Source organism: Typopeltis vanoorti, chromosome 1 (genome assembly GCF_054136105.1).
Source record: "Typopeltis vanoorti isolate ZY-2024b chromosome 1, IOZ_Tvanoo_1.0, whole genome shotgun sequence".
Classification (NCBI taxonomy): domain Eukaryota; kingdom Metazoa; phylum Arthropoda; class Arachnida; order Uropygi; family Thelyphonidae; genus Typopeltis; species Typopeltis vanoorti.
Genome location: NC_143549.1, coordinates 16,563,518 through 16,585,815, shown reverse-complemented (window position 1 = coordinate 16,585,815; position 22,298 = coordinate 16,563,518). Strand labels below are relative to the sequence as shown.

Below are 22,298 nucleotides of genomic sequence, written 5' to 3'. Positions count from 1 at the left end.
TAGTGAGCAGATGCCCTCCCTTGATGAGTCTAGACTCCCTGGAGGATTATGTAATAATAATCATATGATAAAGATATTGTATGACAGTGAGCAGAGAGAATTGAAGATAAGGTGTTTTATATGTATATAATATATATAAAGATATGCCATCATTACAACCGACTGACTCATTTCATAAATTAAAGATCCCAAGAAACCATTTTGTTTGTTTAACCTCTCTACCAGCTGTGGTGGATGAAATAGTGAGACCAAATTGCACTTCTTATCCATGTTATTGAATAGGTGTTACAGAATCATATCCAGATTTTGCTGGATGTCTATAGATGTCTTAGCCAGTTGGAGTGTTAATCCTTTATCCAAGTGTAAGCAAACAAAGTTTGTGCATGAAATACCATATATGTCAGTGTATGAGATGAGGCCTAAATTTTAGGCTATTTTTAGGTTTTAAACTTATGTTGGTTGTATAAGATGACCCCCCCGCTCCCCTAATTTCTTCTTTCTTGTATTAATGCAACATTAGGTATTGTTGTTATATCCATTATTTTTATATCTATGCATATCCATTATTTTTTTGCATAGCATAGATTTAGTATTTCCGTGAATTACACTAATTAAAAGTGATTAGCCCCAATTTTAATTAATTATTAATTTTGAATTTTTTTTTATTTTAGGATTATTAAAATTGTTATCATTTAAAATCATGGAACTAGCAACAAAACGAAGAAAGTATAAAGCTCAATTTAAAATAAGGGTAATTGAAATGGCAAAGCAAACTAATAACTGTGCTGCTGCAAGAAAGTTTGACATAACCGAGAACATGGTAAGAGAATAGAGGAAGAATGAAGATATTTTTAAAAAATTGTCAAAGAAAAAATGTGCAATGAGAATGGGGATCACCCGATGGCTGCAACTGGAAAATCACATTACAGAATGGGTATTCGAACAAAAGCAGAATGGTTATCTTGTTAGAAGAAATATGGTTAGAGCATATGCACTAAAATGGTCAAGATTGAATCCGGATGAAAGAATAGAATTTCAAGCTACTTCAGGATGGTGTAATCGTTTTATGAACAGACAAAATTTGGTAATACGACAAAAAACGAAAATTGCTCAAAAACTACCAGCAGATCTTGACCACAAACTTACCAGTTTCCATAAATTTATTATTCAGTTGAGACAAGAACATAAATTTCTATTGTCAAATATTGGAAATAAGGATGAAACTCCTATGAGCTTTGATATGATAAGCAATAAAACAGTGGAGTCTAAAGGTAGTAAGAGTGTGCTAGTTCAAAGTAGAGGTCATGAAAAAACAAGGTTTACGGTTGTATTGTCATGTTTGGCTGATGGAACCAAGTTAAAACCAAACCTAAGATAAAATTTCCTTTGTGTGTATTTGTACATTTTCACATAAAAGGATGGATGGACGAAAATGGTGTGAAATTATGGATAAATAATGTGTGGAGCATGCGACCAGGTGGTATAATGAAGAAATGCAGAAAAAAAGTACACAAAAATTGCTGTTATACCAGGTGGTTTAACTTCTAAAATTGCTGTTATACCTGGTGGATTAACAAACCATTTAAAGATCACATGCGAGAAGAGTGGAATAATTGGATGTTGACTGGTGAAAAATCATTTACAAACAGTGGATCTATGTGCGCTGCATCACTTGATATGTTGTGTAATTTTGTGATCAAAGCATAGAATAAATAAAAGTAGAGATTGTAATAAAATCATTTAAAACATGTGGTACCTCTAATCTTATGGATGGAATATGGAAGATGATCTGTTGTAGGACACTGATGACGATGAAAACAAAATCAATTCACCGGATTCAAATTGGGATCCATATGACGATCATTTAAACAATGAATCTGAAGAACTATTTTCAACAGATGATGAAGAAAATTAACATGAAAATTGAGGTTAACAATTATTATTGGTTTTTTAAGACTTGCATCTATTGTAATATTTTAAATAACTTTATGTAACAAAAAATTAATCTGATTTGTTTCTAAACACTGCCTATTTTCTTATATAACAATGTATTGTACCTATCTAAATGTTCATCCAAGAAATTAAGCTTCCCTTTTTATACTTGCCGTATAAAACGGCCCATGATTTCAAGGGGTTTTCTGTAGTATTTGAGAGTTGTCTTATATGCCGACGCCGACATATACAGTAACCTTCATGACCGGGCTACTTGTATAGAAGCTAATGACTTCACATGACTTGCCTTAGTATCCCATAATATAAAGTATATCCTTATGAGCATGTATAATGCTGTGCATTATGGGACAAGTCACTACCCAGACCGGTTTCATCAGTGGGAGCCAGATCCAGAAGTGATACCAAAGTTGAAGTAATTCATTTCACAATTTTGAAACTATAGAAATTTATGGCTATTTAGGAAAGAATGTCTAGAGAAAGTAAGAGATCTATATTGCAAAATAAAATAAGAGCAAGAAAAATAAATAATATAATTACTAAACATAGCTGCAGTTATTACATCAACATTTATATACATACCTTAAGAACTGCAATGACTATTTCCCTGGCTTGTAATTCACCTTCAAGTACACTCAACAACTGTAGCAAATCAGGTTTACTTAATTCCATTTTTGGGTGTCTCTAGAAAATATAGAATAGAGTATAATGATCAAATTATATATCAGCAAGCTCAATACTAATGGGAAATATCAAATATTATGTGAAGATCCCAAAGATAAATCCAAAATCATAGAAAAATCCACAGATCAAATTTTGACAATTTATATGCATGTATGATTGCCAGATCAACTGACACAGAATGAAGAGAATCACTAATCTCATCCGCCTATCACTACTCTTTCAAATGCTTGTGCTAAAAGCCTGAATTCTGAATGCCCTGCACTTATAAAGAAGGAATAGACAACAAACTGAGAATAGTTCAAACTAACAGTTAAGTTCAAGGAACCACTCATAAATAGTGATCTGAAATGTTTTAATCTACAATATTCATTAAGAGCATATTAATGAGTAAATACTCCATAAAAATTATTAAAAACTATAAAAACACTTAAGATGAATAAAATTCATCAGACTGATTGGCTAGTATACATGTTCTCCAACAAAGAAGTTGCATGTTCAAATAGTGCCATGGGCATAAGCATTTGTAAATGTTTATGGCCATGGGAGATGAATTTCACTGCCAGGAAAGCCAAAGTTCTACTTGCCGAAAACCTGAAGTGGCTTATTATCATCATCATCATCATCATTGGACCTCCACAGGAGGTCTCACTCTCACATGCACAGCTCATCATACCTTGGCTTTCACTGTCTCTGCACTCACACACTTTAAGGCAATGCATTCCAATCACCCACCATTCTCCAAAAAATCTTCATCTGCTGCTCTTTACACAGCTTCCAGAGATGGCCTCTTGCTCTCCCCATGTCTCCAAGACATTCTATGAAAAATCTCATCCACATTAATCTGGTACTTATTCCTTACATGTCTCAATCATGTCACCCTCTTCCTTCTATCTGCTAGGCTTTGCAATTTGCATTCACTCAATCTGTTCTCATACTCCACATTCCAGAGACCAGAAACCACTTAGTGAATCTTCTCTGAACCCTCTTCAACAACTTATTTTTTTTAAAAAACAACCAGGCAAACAAATCTGTGCACAGTAATCATATGCAGACTTGTACAATGAAATCATAACATCCTTACCTCTATACATCAGTGTTCTCTGCATCAGTCACATAACTATTGTGTTGTCCTCACAATTTTAGAAAATGTCCATGAAATTTAAAGTCCCTATCCACCATCCCCCCCAGATCTTTCATTTACTCCACCTTCTCTAAAATATCCTGATCTTTGCTTCCCAACTTTTTAAAAACTTAGAATTTGCTACATTAAACTGATATCCCTATGCACTTGCCCATTCAGACAGTCTATTCAAGTGCTCTTGTAAGGCTACAACATCTGCTCTGTGTCTCATAACTTTTCCCAACTTTGCATCATCTGCAAACAACTGTATATCACAATTTAAGATCCTTCCAATGTCATTTACATACAAATTAAATAATAAAGGCCCCCAAAATAGACTCCTGGGACACACCACAAGTGACTTTCCTCTACTGGGATATCACTATATATAACATTATATAGAAAAGCTAATGACTTCACATTACTTGCCTTAGTATCCCATAATGCAAAGCACATATCCTTAGAAAAACTTCCAATATCTATCTATAATCCAGAGTATTTTAATTTAATAAGGTGTGACACCTTTTGCTAATCATATATGAAAATATGACTTCTGCATTACTTAAATCTTAGTATCACCTCTAGGTCTAGCAACCATTGATGAGACCTCAATAAAGGAAGAAGCCAGTCTGGGTAGTGACCCTTCCCATAATGCACAGCATTATACATGTCCATAAGAATATGTGCTTTACAGAATACTAAGGCAAGTGATGTGAAGTCATTAGCCTCTATATATGAGTTGCCTAGTCCGGAAGTTACTTCAGGTGCAACTTTGCTTACACTTGGATAAAGGATTAAACCAAGAATATAATTTGTCATCTTTAATTAATGGGAACTAGTCTAAAGAGCAGGGTGGTCAAAGTATTGACCACCTCTTCTGATCCATTTATCAGGAACAACCTTATCTAAAAATTCTCAAACACGTAGGTGAAGTGGCAATGTCTCATCCTGCTGAAAAACTGTATTGTCAAAGTTTGATAGCTTAATTTAGGAATAAGGTAATTCTATAGCACATTAAAAATGAGGCCTTACCATTCTCAACAGTTCTTTCAAAACAGGAATAGACCAATTACATGTGACTTTCTATAACATACACTCACCGAAGGAGAATCTTTTTCGTTTCCCCTAACTTCTTGTGGGTTCTTTATCCCCAGAACTACAGCAATTATGATTAATCTTGCCACTAATGTGAAATGTTGCTTCACCAAACAATAAATTGTCTACAAATGAGTGTTTTTAACTTCATGATTAAAATTATGAAGAAAGCAAATCTTGCTTTGGTAGACATAAATCACATAATGGTCACTGATGTAATTCTGTTTTGAGAATTTATGGCTCTAGAAATACCTAATTCCAGTTTTTCTGGGGGGGAGGGGAGGGGGGGGGGGAGAGGTTGATCATACACAATGGTATGGAGTACTGGTACCTTTATTAACAGTGACATGTGACTTATGGATGTGGCATCATTTTAACTTTAAACTTTTTCTGTTAGCAAAGAATACATACCAGTAACAAAATAAATAAATAAATAAAATGCTGCCTAGTTCCATGAGACTTGTCATGTGATTTGCATGGGTAGTTTCTAAAAGCTTGCTCACATTCTCATTACTTATTTCCAGTCTTACAATTTGTGACTAATCATTATTCAAACCAGTCTCTTTAAATGTTTTCATTTAGTTTATAACTGAATTTCTGTGGGGCACTTCCTTGTTCCATGGAGCCTCCCTAAATTTCTGATAGCTGATATAGACTTCAGCTCAGCTAGATAGATAACAAAACTGACCTGTTCTGATGTTAATCATATAACATAAGGTTTATTATCTCAAAAATAAAAGACAAAATAAAGCATTCATGATTTTATTTCAATCTTGAATAAATTTCTTCTCTGGTGCATTTTACAGGTAATTTTTATCTTATCTTACAGAGAAGTGAAGTTATTAAAAATTCAAATTGCACAAGGACTTTGTAGACATCCTATATTTATTTTTGCAAAGTTTCCCTTTTATGTATCTTTACTTCTATGCATTGAATGAGAGCACTAGGTGATTAAGTTATCCAACATGGTTTCACATATCAGAAGAATTAAAGCTAGGATTGACATAAGTGTAACAGAGCTTGTAAAATTTCTCTAGATTCCAAGAATCTTCCTGTCTAGGAAGATTCTTGGAATCTAGATCGGAATCTGAATCTAGAATCAGAACCTAATGTAATGATTCTGATTCAGATTATGATTTATTTCACAGAACTTTGTGGAATAATAAATCATAATCTGGCATAAGTTACCATCAATCTTAGTTCTAATCTTTTGACTATGCACGAAGCCTTGTCACATGAGCTATATAGTGGGCAGCACATACAACAGAAACATGCCAGACCACGCAAATTTGATTCAATTTACTTCTAATTTCCTGTTATAACCATGCCATTTATACTGTTATTTTAATTATTTTCTACACTTAAAAAGCAACAATGAAAGTTGCCCAAAACACAAATTCAACTGTGTTTTTCCAGTTGAAGGCGAGTTAGCCAACCTCATATGAAGGTACCAGGATTATTTTTCCTGGCGAACTCAGATTTTTCATCCCACATACAGGCAAATAGGCCATGAGAATACCACAACTTACAGACAAAAAATACTGTTGTTGATGCATGGATAGGCTTATGTGTTCATCAGACATGTTGAACGCATGTCTGATGAACAGTATTGATATGAACACAGATGGATAAGAAAATAATTTTTATTACTTAAAAGTTAATATTTTGCTGGTAATATATCCAGCATCTTCAGCGCATACAACACAAAGTTTGTTACAAATGCAAGACAACCACAATCCGGTGTAACAGTGGGGCTAGTATAAGTAATTACAGCATGCAACACAAGACTAAAGTACTGATAGGGCACCATCTAGGTTAAAAAAAAAAAAAAAAAAAAAAAAATTGTAATTTGTTTCTCAACAGTTCTTTCAAAACAGGAATAGACCAATTACATGCGACTTTGTAGATAGGAAGTTTGATGTGGAAAGTTAGTAATGGAAGTTAGTAATGATGTAAATTTTTCATGTAGTACTATCATATTCTGTACACCCCTTGAGGGTACACGGCAGGAATTTGATGATGGGAAAAAAAAAAAAAAAAAAGTAGTTCAAAGTTTTGAAATAGTAGTCCGAATAATAGTCTTAGAAAGTTCAAATAAAATAAAAGTAATAAATATTAATTTGGTCTTAGGATGACTGTCTACCAAATCTTTGGTACATTTATACAGCCATACTTGTTAAGGTTTGGAGTATGTTTTAGCTTCTGTTGATTCCAGGAACAACCTTTCCGACTTGTAGAAACTTCTGTGCATTACTTTTGTTTTTTTCAATTGATCCTGTGTGTGCTGGAGTATTCAAAGCATGGTCTGTCAGACCCGACTTGCCATAGCAAAAGTGTCGGATATATTTTTTGTGTTCACTGAGGCGGATGTCCACAGTTCTTCCTGTCTGTCCGTAGTAGGCTTGATGGCAAGAACAGGGCACTTCATAGACTCCTGGATGTGATAAAGGAGTGCATTTGTCCTTAGGTTAACGGATAGAGTTGCTAATTTCAAAAATAAATTCCTCCATCATGTACTACGTGATATATTATCTGACATTTTGAACTCAGAGCTATGGGATATCTTGGATAGACTCTCCAACTCGACAGCCAATAAAAAATTTGCTAAAGTTAAAAACTGACACTGGAAAAAATTTGAACTCCTCCAGCAATGCAATGTTATGCAGTGGCTGCAATTTCATCAAGATGCCATCGTTGTGAACCTATCATCGACAACCTTATCCAAAGAGGCCACGAGTGCATTAAGTCTTGGACACAATTTTGCCGTTACTCCTAAAGAAGTTCCTAAAACCAAAATAATGGCTTCCGTTGAATGCGGGATATACTACTTGCCTCCAGCTATAGCCAATAATATTAGGTTAGACATGGCCAATATCCTAATATATTCTAAGCCTCCCAAAAATAATATTTCACATAAAGAAATAATAGCTCTAAAAGAACTACGCAATAATAACAATCATCATCGTCATCATCAAATTCCTGCCATGTACCCTCAAGGGGTGTACAGGATATGACAGTACTACATGAAAAAATTACATCATTACTAACTTCCTATCTACAATTTTCCTCCAAATCAGTCTGTTACTTGTCAAGACTCCAACATTATCAGATCTTATATTTCTATCGTCTAAGGCACATTGTACCGTATCAATCCACCTATATCTTGGTCTTCCTCTGGGTCGTTTTCCTGCCAACCTGGCAGAGAACACTTGTTTTGCTAATCTTTCCTCTCCCATTCTATTTAAGTGACCATACCACCTGAGATTAGCTCTGCTAACACATTCCTGGATGCTGACAATGTCAAGTTCTTTCCTAATATCCTCATTTTTAATATGATATTGCCATTGATGCCATCTGTTCACGCCTCTAATCTTTCTCAGGACTCTCATATCTGCGGTCTCTAGTCTTTGGTCAAGTGTTTTACTTCTGACCCAGCTCTCAGATCCATAAGTTAAAACTGGTTTGAACACTGTCTTGTATACAGCTAATTTAGTGTTTCGACTAATTTCTCTCTTATTCCATATGAATTTATTCAATTGACTTCCCACCATACCAGCTTTGCTGATTCTGTTGTCTATTTCTATATTTAATTTACCATCTTCAGTAAAAATCGTGCCTAAGTAGCTGAAATGTTTTACTTGTTCCACAGGTTCTCCATTCACAACACAGTTGACATTTTCAATGATTCTGCCTATTTTCATTGTCTTTGTCTTTTTATTGCTGACCTTCATACCATATCTATTACAACAGCAATTGAATTTCGTCAGAGAATCTTGCAGACTTGTAGCAGATTTATTTAGAAGTATAACATCATCTGCATAAAGCAAAGAGCTGACATTAACATCTCCAATTTTGATATCATGTTTAATACCACTTTCCTTCATAATGTGATCCATATAGATAATGAATAACAGAGGGGATAATGTACATCCTTGTCTCACACCAGATTTAACATTAAGCCATCTTCCTGTACTTCCTTCAATTCTAACTGCTGACTTACAACTCAAATAAAGACTAAGTATTGCTTGATATAATGCCCCATTGACACCATATAACTGCAGCATATTGAATAGCTTCTCTCTTGGCACCTTGTCATATGCCTTTTCCAGATCGACAAAACTTAAATACAGATCTTTGTTATATTCCCATGCTTTCTCGACTATTTGTCGTAAAGTGAAGATCTGATCCTGACAGCCTCTATTTGGCCTGAATCCAGCTTGTTCTTCACCAAGCTTTTCTTCCACAATTCTTCCGCAATAATAACCACATTACAATAACCAAATCAGCCAAAGGAAGCGCTACTGTAGTAATGGATACAACAGAATATGAAAGCAAAATGCATGCACTGCTCCAAGACCGGTCTACATATCAAATCGTAGATCAAGATCCCACCAACTCACAAAAGAATAAGATGTGCAAGTTACTTAACAAAGTCACTTCCTGGCCAAAAGAAATTTTGACCAGGAAGTTTTAACGTGCTCAAACCCTTGCACGTTAAAACACCCAGAATATATGGTGCTCCTAAAATACACAAACAAGGTACACCTCTGCGTCCTATTGTAGATAGTATAAACAGTCCTACATATAAACTAGTTAAACATTTAGCCAAATTACTAGCCACTTACACAAACAATTCTCCCTCTTTTGTTAAAAATTCTACCCACCTAAAAAGTATTTTAGAAAACCACAATCTAATGGTGAGTTTTAATATCACCTCAGTATCACTAATGTACCACTGATTGAAACACTTAACTTACTAAATTCACAATTTCCCCCAGATATATTTCAGCTATTTAAATTTACAGTACAGGCAGGTTATTTTACACACCTTAAATAGTGGAAAGGGAAAATATACAAACAATTAAATGGGACAGCTATGGGTTCCCCCCCTTTCTCCCTCCTTAGCCAACTTCTACATAGAACATCTGGAAAACTAGCTATCAACACAGCCACTCTCAAACCTAGTCTCTGGCTACACTATGTTGATGATGTGTTTGCTATTTGGCCACATGGCCAAGACAGATTGAATACATTTTTAGTGCATCTAAATAGCCAGCACCCTAAAATCCACTTTACAATGGAGCTAGAAGCCAATGACTGCCTGCCCTTCCTGGACACACTGATCACACGTCTTCCAGAAGGTTCCTTATCATTTTCGGTTTATAGAAAACCCACACATACAGGGAGATACTTACAGAAACAATCACACCATCACCCTTCTCAACAATATGGTATCTTGAAAACATTAACCCATAGATGTTGAAAGTTTATTTATCACTAGGTTAGACTATGATAAATTTAGCTTAATCCTTTATCTCAGTGAGAGCAAACAAAGTTTGCACCTAAAAATATCTTCAGGACTGAATATATATCTTCAGGACTGAATATAGTGTTGTACTATCTTATCTGGGTAAGTAGTACAACAACTCGTAGCAAAGGTGAAGCAAGCTACCAGCACTCCTATCCTAGTATCTCCCATAATGCAATACACATCTCCTTGTGGATATGTATACTGTTATGCATTAAGGGATTGGCCACTACCCAGACTAGTTTCGACCTTTAATGAGGTCTCTTCAGTGGGACCCAGGCCCAGAGTTGGAGATACCAGGCAGAAGCAGTAGCAAGGTCAGCCTTACTACTTACCCAGGTAAGATAGTACAACACTATATTCAGTCCTGAAGATATTTTCAGGCACAAACTTTGTTTGCTCTCACTGGGATAAAGAATTAAACTAAATTTATCATACTAACCCATAGAGCTAGAGCAATCTGTTCCAATGACATTGCTCTCACTGCTGAACTTTCTCACCAACTGCGCAACATATTTAAACCTTATGTGAAATTAGCAACTCTCATCCGTTCACCTAAGGACAAATGCACTCCTTTATCACATCCAGGAGTCTATGAAGTGCCCTGTTCTTGCCATCAAGCCTACTACGGACAGACAGGAAGAACTGTGGACATCTGCCTCAGTGAACACAAAAAATATATCCGACACTTTCGCTATGGCAAGTCGGGTCTGGCAGACCATGCTTTGGATACCCCACCACTCAGGATCAATTGAAAAAAACAAAAGTAATGCAAAGAAACTTCTATAAGTGAGAGAGGTTGTTCTTGGAATCAACAGAAGCCTTAAAACATACTCCAAATCTTAACAAGTATGGCTGATTAAATCTACCAAAGATTTGGGAGACAGTCATCCTAAGACCAAATTAATATTTATTACTTTTATTTTATTTTATTTTTTTCAAACTTTCTAAGACTATTATATGGACTACTATTTCAAAACTTTGAAACTACTTTTTTTTTTTTTTTTTTTTAACCTAGATGGCACCCTATTAGGACTTTAGTCTTGTGTTGCACGCTGCAATTACTTATACTAGTCCCACTGTTACACCGGATTGTGGTTGTCTTGCATTTGTAACAAACTTTGTGTTGTGTGCTCTGAAGATGCTGGATATAACACCAGCGAAATATTAGCTTTTAAGTTAATAAATAGTTATTTTCTTATCAATCTGTGTTCATATCAATACACCTAAACCTCTTTTTATGCGAATTTTTTTTACGCAAATTCGGAGTTATGCAAATTGGGATATCAAAAATAATTTTTTTTACGCGATTTTTATTCACTTTTACGCGACCAACCTAAAGTCTAAGTTAGGAAAAAATCTGTAATTCAAGAAAATTCTGAGAATTTTGTAGAATTGCATTCTCATTTCAATTAAGAAAATTCTAAATTCTTATGAATTTCATTTATGGGGAATTTCCCGAATTACATAACTGACTGTGCATAAAAAAGCAGTTCTTAGCAGTTTGAATTTGGTGTTTGAGTAGACAACACAGTTACCGCATTTTTTGCATTTGCATTTTTTAAGTGAAATCAAAATAAAAATTGCGTTATAAAATTAATAATTTTGCCAAGAAATAATAAATGGTAAGCTATATGTAATTTTCAAACTTTAATTTCATTAATCGAAGATTTTAATCTAGCCCTCACATGATGTTGCCGAAAAAAAAGGAAAGCCATTTCCTTGGATATAAAAATTCAAATTTTAGATCGTCTTCAAACTGGGGAAGGTGCGATGGCTGTGGGTAAGCATTTTGGAGTCCGTGAATCAACTGCCAGATCTATAAAGAAAAATGAAGAGTCTATTAGAAATGCGGTATGTTCTGGTACAAAATCGAGTGTGAAATTATCATCATACACAAGAGATGTTGTTCTAGAAAAGGCCAAAAAAGCTTTAGTGATGTGGATAGAAGATAATGTACAAAAAAGAATGCCAGTTGATGGAAATTCCATCAAGCAGTCAGCATTGAGATTTTATGAACAGATTAAAAAACTGCAGCCAGATACTTCATCTCAATCGAGGAAAAAATATGAATTTCATGTAAGCAATGGTTGGCTGGCTAAGTTTATTAAAAGACATGCTCTTCATAATATGAAAATTAAAGGTGAAATGGCTTCTGCTGATGAAATAGCTGCTAAAGCATTTCCACAAAAACTTGCTAAAATAATTGAAGATGGAGGTTACACTCATGAAAAAGTTTGGAACATGGATGAAATTGACCTTTTCTGGAAAAAAAATGCCAAACGGAACTTGCGTATCAAAAATGCAAAAAACTGTTGGTGGGTTCAAAGCAGCAAAGGATCGCATAACACTCCTATTTTGTTCGAATGCTTTAGGAGATCGGATGTTAAAACCACTGCTCATAAATCGATCATTAAGACCACGGCCAACGAAAGGCGTAGATTTTCAAAAATTGTCCGTTCATTGGATGGCCAACAAAAAAGCTTGGGTGACCATTGATATTTTCACTGAGTGGTTCCACAAACATTTTGTGCCAGAGATTAGACGCTATTTGAATGACAAGGTCTCGAATTTAAAGTGCTTTTGATTCTTGATAATGCACCCGGTCATCCCATAAAACACCCAAATGTGCAATTTTTTTTTTCTGCTGCCCAATACCACATCTTTGCTACAATCTCTAGAACTGGGTATAATTGCAACTTTTAAAACATATTATGTCAGACGAACATTTCAGTACGTTTTGAACAAGCTAAATGATGATGAAACACTGTCAGTTATGGATGTGTGGAAAAAATTTTCAATTATGGATTGTAATGATCAGGTTCAACTATCGTTATCTGAATTGAGACCAGAAACTATGGATGCATGCTGGAAAGCTATTTGGCCCATATGTGTTAAAGAGAATGCTCCTGTTCCCTTCAATCATACTGCAGAATTCCCCATATAATAAGTTTGGCATGTGAAATTGGCGGAGAAGGATTCGATAATCTTACTTCGGCAGATATCGAAGAATTGTTAATTGATAAACCTCTTAGCGAAGACGAAATAGTGGAGATTGTTTATAAGACTCCTGAAAGCGAAGAAGTTAATGATAATGATCAAGATAATCCTACTTTTACTGCTGATATTATTAAAGGAGGTCTTAAACTGGCCAGTAATTTAGGCAATTATTTTGCCTGACATGATCCAAATGAAGAACGTGCTGGGAAGTTTTCACGTGAGCTTAAGTTGTTAATGTCTTCATACAGAGAATTATATCGCCACTTATCTAAAGCATCAACACAGCGATTAATAACTGAGTTCATGCCTAAAACTACTGAAACAACCAGTGGTACTTTTGTCCAAGACATGACAAGAAGAATTCCACAAGCTGAGGCGGAAGTCAATAAATATGAAAACTTTCGCATTTATTGTCAGAAACTGATAGCGAATAGCATAATTTTTTATAGAATTGTTAGCAAACAATTGAAATATGTGTTTTTTTAAAGTTATTAAAATTCTTTATATGTATGTGTGTTCTCCATGAAATGTAAATAAAAATCTTATGATCCTAACGAATTTAATGCTTTTTTTTTTTTTCATTATTTTGCTTATATTTCAGGTTTGGAACCAATCTTCACTTTTTCTATGGAGTCAGTAGTTCTTTTTACGCGAATTCTATTTACGCGTAATTTTTAGGAACGTATCTATTGTGTAAAAAGAGGTTTAGGTATACTTAAATCTATTACAACCATTGTTGATGGTGATAGCAGTTGGAGGATTAAGTAGGGAATATAGGGGAATATAGTGAATTGTGCACAGTGGAGTGTCCTTCTATTATGAATCCTTGGATTCCTTGGAGGTGCCATGCAATAATAATAATAATAATAACAACACAAAGTGAAATACAATAAACTATTAGTTTTTTTTTTTTTAGTGGTTTAAATCTAGCAAAATGAAATAATTTCCATGCACACATCACATGTATAACACCCACAATGATTTTTATTCACATATTAGTTAGAATTCTTCAGTACATGATAGATTTTTTACCCAAGCACAGGAAAAAAAAAAAAAGTGAAAACATAAAAATATATATATATATTACATATTTAATATTAAATGAATGGAAGCTGAGAGATAAAAAAAAAAAAAAAAATGAAACACTGTCTTAATTCAGCATGACCAGTTTCATTTTTAAGAAGACTTCTTCAGGCGCACAAAAACTGTAAAAGAATAGTCTAAACAACAAAGCGCATTAGCGTCTGGATATTTAAAGTTGTTCTCTGTATAACCTCATTATTGGGCGTGCGCATGTGTTCAGGATCTCGTGAACACCAAAGTTTGATGACAGCGCAACGACAGTCTGAGAGATTATAACTAAGGTTGTTGTTAAGATGTATTGGATTAAGGGAGATTTCTTTAGATTCAAATATTCTTCTTTCCAGTTAATCTTGGCAATGAAAGATATTATCAGATTTGTCCCATAAAACTGAATGGATGGGGTTTTTCTCATTAGCATTGGAATTCAGAACATGGTTGGAACAAAGACCATCAAAGTTGGAATGATAACGTCTCTTTGATGTTCTTCAATACGCAATTTGATGGATTTCTCCATCTGGCTAAATTAAGGTTTATCACAGCTACACCAGGATATTTAAGACTGTTATGTCTTTGTTTGGGTCAGCTCAGTAAGGAACGGAGTTTTGGAAGAGGAGTTAATTAAGTCTGGATGTTGTATTTAAGGACCTTTGCCAATTTTGGTGAAAAAGCTGATATATGATAGAGAAATGTGGGCCTCTTTCACTATTGTATCTGTACTATGGCAAGGAAATGGATTGAAATTAATAAATTGATAATTTATTAATTGTTGGAATAACCATTCTGTTATTCCAACAATTAGAAGTAGAAACTGAAGTTCTTTGTTGATATCTTCTTCATTCAGGAGTGAGTGAGCACAATTTCCTAGTATAGAGATGATTCCAAATTTTTGAGGTGGATAATGGTGGGATTGTATGTATCTATTTGTATGGGTGTATCTATTTGTATGGGTTAGTTTCCTGTAAATTGAGATTTTTAATTTTTCAGAAATGCGAGTGAGTCTAACATCTAAGAAAGGGAAAGAGATCAACTTCTAATTCAACAGTAAATTTTATATTTGGTATTGACTATTCAGGTGGTCAAGGAAGTTCTAAAGAGATTCAGGACCATGGCTCAAGATTAAAAAGATGTCATCTATATATCTCTTCCACATTCTTGGTTTTTAAGGAAATGAGGAGATAGCTTTCTCGTTGAAATATTCCACATATGTTTGCTAGTATTTGCAATAATGAGTTGTCCACGGTTAAACCATATTTCTGTTTGTAAATAGTATCTTTAAACTTGAAATAGCCGGAATTAATGCAGTGAGTTAATAAAGGCATAACCTTTTGTGATAATTTCTCTTTTAGTAGCATAAAGATTTCTTCTGTAGGAACATTAGTAAACAAGGAAACGATATCAAAACTGGCCATGGTTTCTTCGTTTTTAATATTAATGTTTTTTATATTGGAGACAAAATCAACAGAATTTTTAATGAAAGAAGAGGACAAGCATGAAAAACATTTAAGAGAGTTAGCTAAATATTTTCATCAGCAAAGTGCTGATGAAAATACTAACAGAACGCCTGAAGGGGCATATGGAGGCACATCTTCTGGATGAGCAAGCCGGATTTCGACAAGATCGAAGTACAGTGCAACAAATACTCGCACTAAGACTAATAGCAGAGAAAGCTCGAAGAAAGAACAAAAAGATATATTGCTGTTTCGTGGACTTTGATAATATTGACCAAAATATAACATGGGCTGTCTTGGAATCCGATGGTGTGGACAATAAACTGATCCTCCTGCTGAAATTTATAAACAGCCAAGCATAAGCAAAAATCAGAATGGCAGGTGAGACTGGAGACTGGTTTGCCACTAGTCAAGGCACAAGACAAGGAGACCCAATATCACCAATCATCTTCATCACACATCTGGGAAGAACACTAGACAAGATTAAAGAAGAAGGTGGAGGCATTTCAATAAATGGCATGAGAATAAACTACCTCTGCTTTGCAGATGACATCGTCCTGATTGAAGAAGATGCAGCAAGGCTGGAACAGACATTGCAAACACTATACACAGAAGGAAAAAGATATGGACTAAATGTCAACTTTGAAAAAACTAAAATAATGATTGCAAGCGTAGATGTCTGTGGCTAATTGGTTCAAAAGATATATTTCAGTGATTACACCACATTTTTTATTATTCAGTTATATAAAACACTGAAATAATAGTTCCCGACAAGTTTCGTAAATCGTAGGATTTACATCTTCAGGGGATAAATAGTATAACTTAAAGTTTTAAACAGGAGAATTAATAAATACAAATCATAACTGTCTGGCTATTCATAAAACTCAAATAACAGAATGCAGATATATAACATTATTGACGTTGAACAATACTGGACGATGTCACATGTTCTTGTTCTCGTTCATACAGTTCGAGCTCAGATTGAGGTAGATTTTTTTTTTTATCAGAGCTGACCACACTTGATGGAGAATTAAACCTTGATTTTTATTGCATTGAGTTGGGTTTTTTAGCATATTAGCAGCTTCTTTAAATTTTCTTATATAACTGTTGTTTTCTATGTATGACATCGTCGTTTTTTGCCAGAGTACATCGTGTCCAGTGGAAGTGGTATGGAAAGCAAGACCAGTTTTTTGTTCTCTTTTGTATTGTACGTCTTTTTGGTGTTCAGTCATGTGTATTTCTCCAGATCTTCCTGTCTGTCCTACGTAGCAAATCCCGCAAGAGCAATGGATTTTGTAGACTCCTGGTGTTTTAAGAGGATGATGAGGTGGTTTTGGTGGATGTAGGAATCTTGAGATTTTTTCCATAGGAAGGAAGGCTACTTTTATGTTGTGTTTGTTCATTAATTTGGCTAGCTTATCTGTAACATTTTTGATATAAGGAAGCGAGATTGCGTTTTTGTAATCCTGTTTTATTGTGTTGTTAGCTGGAGGCATTTTAAGAATTCTCTTGATGGTTTTTGTTTCATATCCATTCTGTTGGAGGATTTGTGTTACGTATTTTAGTTCTTCATCACATCTTTCTTGTGTGCTGGAGATATTGTATGCTCTGTCTCAAAGAGTTTTAATTAAGCTTATTTTTTGTGAAGGATGGTGGTGTGAGGTTGCATTTAGAAATCTTCCAGTGTTTGTCGGCTTCCTATATACTGAGAAGGAGAGTTTGCTTTCTTCATTAACTTCTAATAGAATATCCAGAAAAGAAAGTTTTTTATTTTTTTCTTGTTCTAAAGTGAATTTTATGGTGTTGTACAAATTGTTGAGATAATCTTTGAAATTGATAAGTTCATCTGTTGTTCCACTGAATATGATGAAAATATCGTCCACATAGCGTAGCCCTATTTTTGGTTTTATATGGTAATTCTTAAGAGCATTGTTTTCAAATTTTTCCAACCCAATGCAATAAAAATCAAGGTTTAATTCTCCGTCAAGTGTGGTCAGCTCTAATAAAAAATCTACCTCAATCTGAGCTCGGACTGTATGAACAAGAACACGTGACATCGTCCAGTATTGTTCAACGTCAATAATGTTATATATCTGCATTCTGTTATTTGAGTTTTATGAATAGCCAGACGGTTATGATTTGCATTTATTAATTCTCTTGTTTAAACTTTAAGTTATACTATTTACCCCCTGAAGATGTAAATCCTACGATTTACGAAACTTGTCGGGAACTATTATTTCAGTGTTTTATATAACTGAATAATAAAAAATGTGGTGTAATCACCGAAATATATCTTTTAAAACAATGATATTCGGTATCAGAAGTTACTGAACAGAGTTACGATAGACAGATTTCAACTGGAAAATGTGGAACACTTCACATATCTTGGATGCAACATGACACATGACTTGGACCCCAAAAAAGAGATAAAAAAATTAGAATAGCCAGAGCAACAACTATTTTAAAAGCTATGGACAAAATATGGAAGTGCCGAGCTATAAAGATGCAAACTAAACTGTGCATTGTAGAAACCTGTATCTTCAGCAGCATGCTCTATGGATGCAAGGCCTGGGTACTCCTGAGAGAATCTGAAAGGAGGATATTGGCATTTGAAAGGAAGTGCTACAGAAAGATCTTGAGAATAAGCTGGATACAGAAAGTGAACAATGGGGAAATCTACAGACGAATACAACCAAAAGAAAACCTGATCCAGAAAATAATCAAAAGGAAATTATGTATATTTGGCCATATATGTAGAATGAATGATGAGAGAAAATTAAAAACATTGCTGTTTGCAATGATTGAAGGAAAGAACAAAAGAGGAAGGCCAAACGGAGAATGGGGCGATGATATCGTCAAATGGTGCGGAAACTCTATACACAAATTGAGTCATCCTGCACAAAATAGAATGCAATGGAAGAATCATATCAAGATGGCAGCAGACACCTACGGGCATTGCACCCATGGTTGTTGATGATTTTGAAAGCTTAAAAATTTCAATTTACAGGAAACAAACTCATACAAATAGATATGTGCATGTGCAATCCCACAATTATCCACCTCAAAAATTTGGAATCGTGCTCACTCACTCACTAGAACTTTAGTTTCTACTTACTACTTTTCAACAGAATGGCTATTTCAAGAAAACAATTAATAAACTACTTTTCAATCCACTTCCTCGTCATAGCATTAGATACAAATAGTGAAAGAGGCCACTTTTCTCTACCATATATCAGCTCTGTTTCAACAAAATTTGGCAAAGGTTCTTAAGAAATACAACATCCGGACTTCATTCACTCTTCTTCCAAAACTCCGTTCCTTACTGAGCCATCCCAAACAAAGACACGACAATCTTAAATATCCCGGCATTTACGGGATCTGGTGTAATTGTGATAAACGTTATTTTGGCCAGATGGAGAAATCTGCCAAATTGTGTATTGAAGAACATCAAAAAGATATTACATATGGCAGAACAAGAGCTAGTGCTCTGTTCCAACCATGTTCTGAATTCTAACACTAATGAGGAAAACCCCGTACATTCAGTTTTATGGGACAAATCTTCTCTGCCAGATATCTGTTATGAATGTTACAAGCAGCAGACTAGAACAGTCGCAACTGTTGTATGGAAAGCAAAGTCTGAGTATGAAAAGAAACTGGCTCTGCATGCTAAAGACAGCCCACAAGAATTCTATTGATATGCTGCAAGTAAAAGAAAGAATGAATATGAATGAATAACTCTTCTAAATCCAGATGGCATGAGGGTTACAGATGCAAAAGAGATTGTTCAGTTAATGAGTACTCATTTCATTAAAGCTATCAACCTGGTAAACGCAACATCGAGCTCACTGTTACCTCTTCACTAGATGAAGAAAAGCAGATGTGTGAGGCCGAGGTATTAGAGCTGTTGCACAAAATTCAGCAATAGGGAGTGATGGAATATCTGGATGTGTGCTAAAAGAGTGTTCAGTGAACTGTCCATTCCTTTGACCAGGATGTTTAACACGAGTCTTAGGACAGGGAAGATTTCGCAGAAATGGAAGGAATATATGGTAATTCCATTGTATAAGGGTGGTGCAAAGACTGATGTATCCAGCTATCGCCCAATTAGTATCTCAGGAGTGGTGGTGAAGATTTTGGAAAAATTGGTTAGGGCCCACATTTGGAAATGGGTTGACAGTGAATCTCTACTTTGCACTGAACAACATGGGCTTACTAAGGGAAGGTCATGTTTTAGCAACTTGCTCACATTCTATAACAATGTTACCATTGAACTAGACAAGGGGAATGGATACACCATGATACTTTTGGATTTTGCTAAGGCTTTTGACAGAATACAGCATGGTAGACTGCTACATAAATTGGAGAAAATGGGTTTGGATCATACAATATTAGCATGGATAAGAGGATGGCTGACTAACATATCAAAAAGTAGTACATGGGGGATCAGTGCTTGGTCCACTTTTATTCAATCTGTAAATTAATGATATTGGGAAGGATTTGACAAGTGACATACAGTTATTTGCTGATGCAAATAACTGTATGTCGCTTGTCAAATCTTATATATAAAAGATAGATAGATTAATCAGGAATGCTGCTGATATGCAGTCTTTGCAGAATGATTTGAATAGGCTGGAACTGTGGGCATGGGAAAATGGGTGTCAGTTCAATGTCAGTAAATGTAAAGTCATTCACTTTGGCATGATTAGATATCCAATGTCATATTATATTGGTGGGATTAGGCTAGAAGAAGCTGATGAGGCTAGAGATCTTGGAGTGTTAATAGATAGGAAGTTGAAGTTCAGGAGCCATGTGGCAAAGATAATTGCAATGCTGAAACGAATGTTCACATGTAAAGATAAGGATGTTATTTTGCCTCTTTACAAGGCCTTTATAAGACCTTACTTGGATTATTGTGCGCAGGTCTGGTCTCCTGGTTTTCGTTGTGATTCTGATATATTGGAGAGTGTTAAAAACGATATCAGGATTGTGGAATACTGATTATGAAGGCAGATTGAGAATTTGTAGACTGCAGACACTAGCAAACAGGAGAAAGAGGGGTGATATGATTGAGACTTACAAACTTCTGAAAGGGTCATACAGGATTTCAATTGATGAAGGGTGGGAAAAGGACGAGATGGCATCCTTGGAAGCTGAGAACGAAGGCCATCAAGAAGGGTGTGAGCACAAGATTTTTCTCTCAGAGGGTGGTGCATGGTTGGAATGGATTGCCTTTGGATGTTGTCAGTGCAAGAGTGTGAATGAATTCAAGAATAAGTATGATAGCTGGTGTGTGCAGTATGTGGCCTCCCTCAATGAGTCTGACTCCCTGGAGGTCTCTCTTAATAATAATAATATAATAAAATCTGATAATATCTTTCATTGCTACAATGAACTGGAAAAAAGAATACTTGAATCTAAAGAAATTTCTCTTAATCCAATACAACCACCTTAGTTATAATCTCTCAGACTGTCATTATGCTGCCATCAAACTTTGGCATTCACGAGATCGTGAATGAATGCACACACCCAACAATGAGGTTATACAGAGAACGGCTTTAAATATCCAGATGCTAATGCTTTAATATTTACCTTTTCACATTAACACTTTGTTGTTTAGACTTTATTCTTTTAGTTTTTGTTGGTTGTTTCTCTTTTTTTGTACACCTGAAGAAATCTTCTTAAAGACGAAACTAGTCATGCTGAATTAAAAGTTTTTTTTTTTTAATCTCTTGGCTTCCAGTCATTTAATATTACTGGTAATTCAAATGGCCAGTAATATTAAATTCTGTAATTCAAATGGCCAGAATTTTCTAAATAACATATTCCAATAATGCCTTACACCCCCCCCCTCCACCTAAAAATAACTTACCTTGAGAGTATTGCTACACTTATCAAGTGGCTCGAATGTAGGACCAGAAGACAGACACTGTGGTTTAGTCGAGATTCTGGATGCCATGACATTCAATACGTGACTCTATAGATAGCAGTTCTCCTAATAATATAATTTAAACAAATAACAAATTTTGAAATTAAACAGGTTAAATGATTTACCTTATTTTTATTTATTCCAATTTGACTTATCTAGCATTCTTGTTTAATATCAAAACACTTGATTAGACATTCATAAATAACCTACTTTCAACAAAACTATGTTAAGCAATATACAATGTGTAACAAAAATATCTGCAATCTTTAAAAAAGGATATGTATTCATGTTTATAATTTAAATCCATTTAATAGATAGCATTAGTCTAACTGAATGAGTATATTTTGTCACTCAGGAGGTCTGAATAAAACATGATCAATGCAATTTAGGAATAGTACTTGGAAATTTGAGAACATATATGAAGTGCAAAGATTGAGATATGAAATTGCAATTGAGCATCCAACAACACCAAAAATTTATCATTTCAGGTTTAACAAACATATAATAAATGCAGATTCTTAAAGAACATTTATTCATACTCAGCACTTCAACATGGTGGAGACATTTACTGTATTCACTATTCAGATAGACATGACTTTTGCTACCAGAAACACTTCTCCATATTTTCAATGCAATGTAAAGGTCTATCTTAATGCAAATTTTCAGACTATTGAATGGAATGGC

At 34.8% G+C, this 22,298-nt stretch overlaps 1 protein-coding gene across 3 annotated transcripts in view; it reads right to left on the bottom strand.

Moving 5' to 3' along the window:
* Window positions 1-22,298, bottom strand: part of LOC150109810 (filamin A-interacting protein 1-like) — a 238,930-nt gene that overhangs the window by 148,117 nt on the left and 68,515 nt on the right. For all 3 annotated transcript variants that reach the window (XM_090396745.1, XM_090396762.1, XM_090396754.1), the window contains exons 2-3: window positions 21,558-21,680; window positions 2,533-2,634 (exon numbers count right to left, since the gene is read on the bottom strand). In XM_090396745.1, the coding sequence (XP_090252871.1) occupies window positions 2,533-2,634; window positions 21,558-21,644 (189 nt within the window). In that variant the 5' untranslated portion in view covers window positions 21,645-21,680. The remainder of the gene's footprint in view (window positions 1-2,532; window positions 2,635-21,557; window positions 21,681-22,298) is intronic.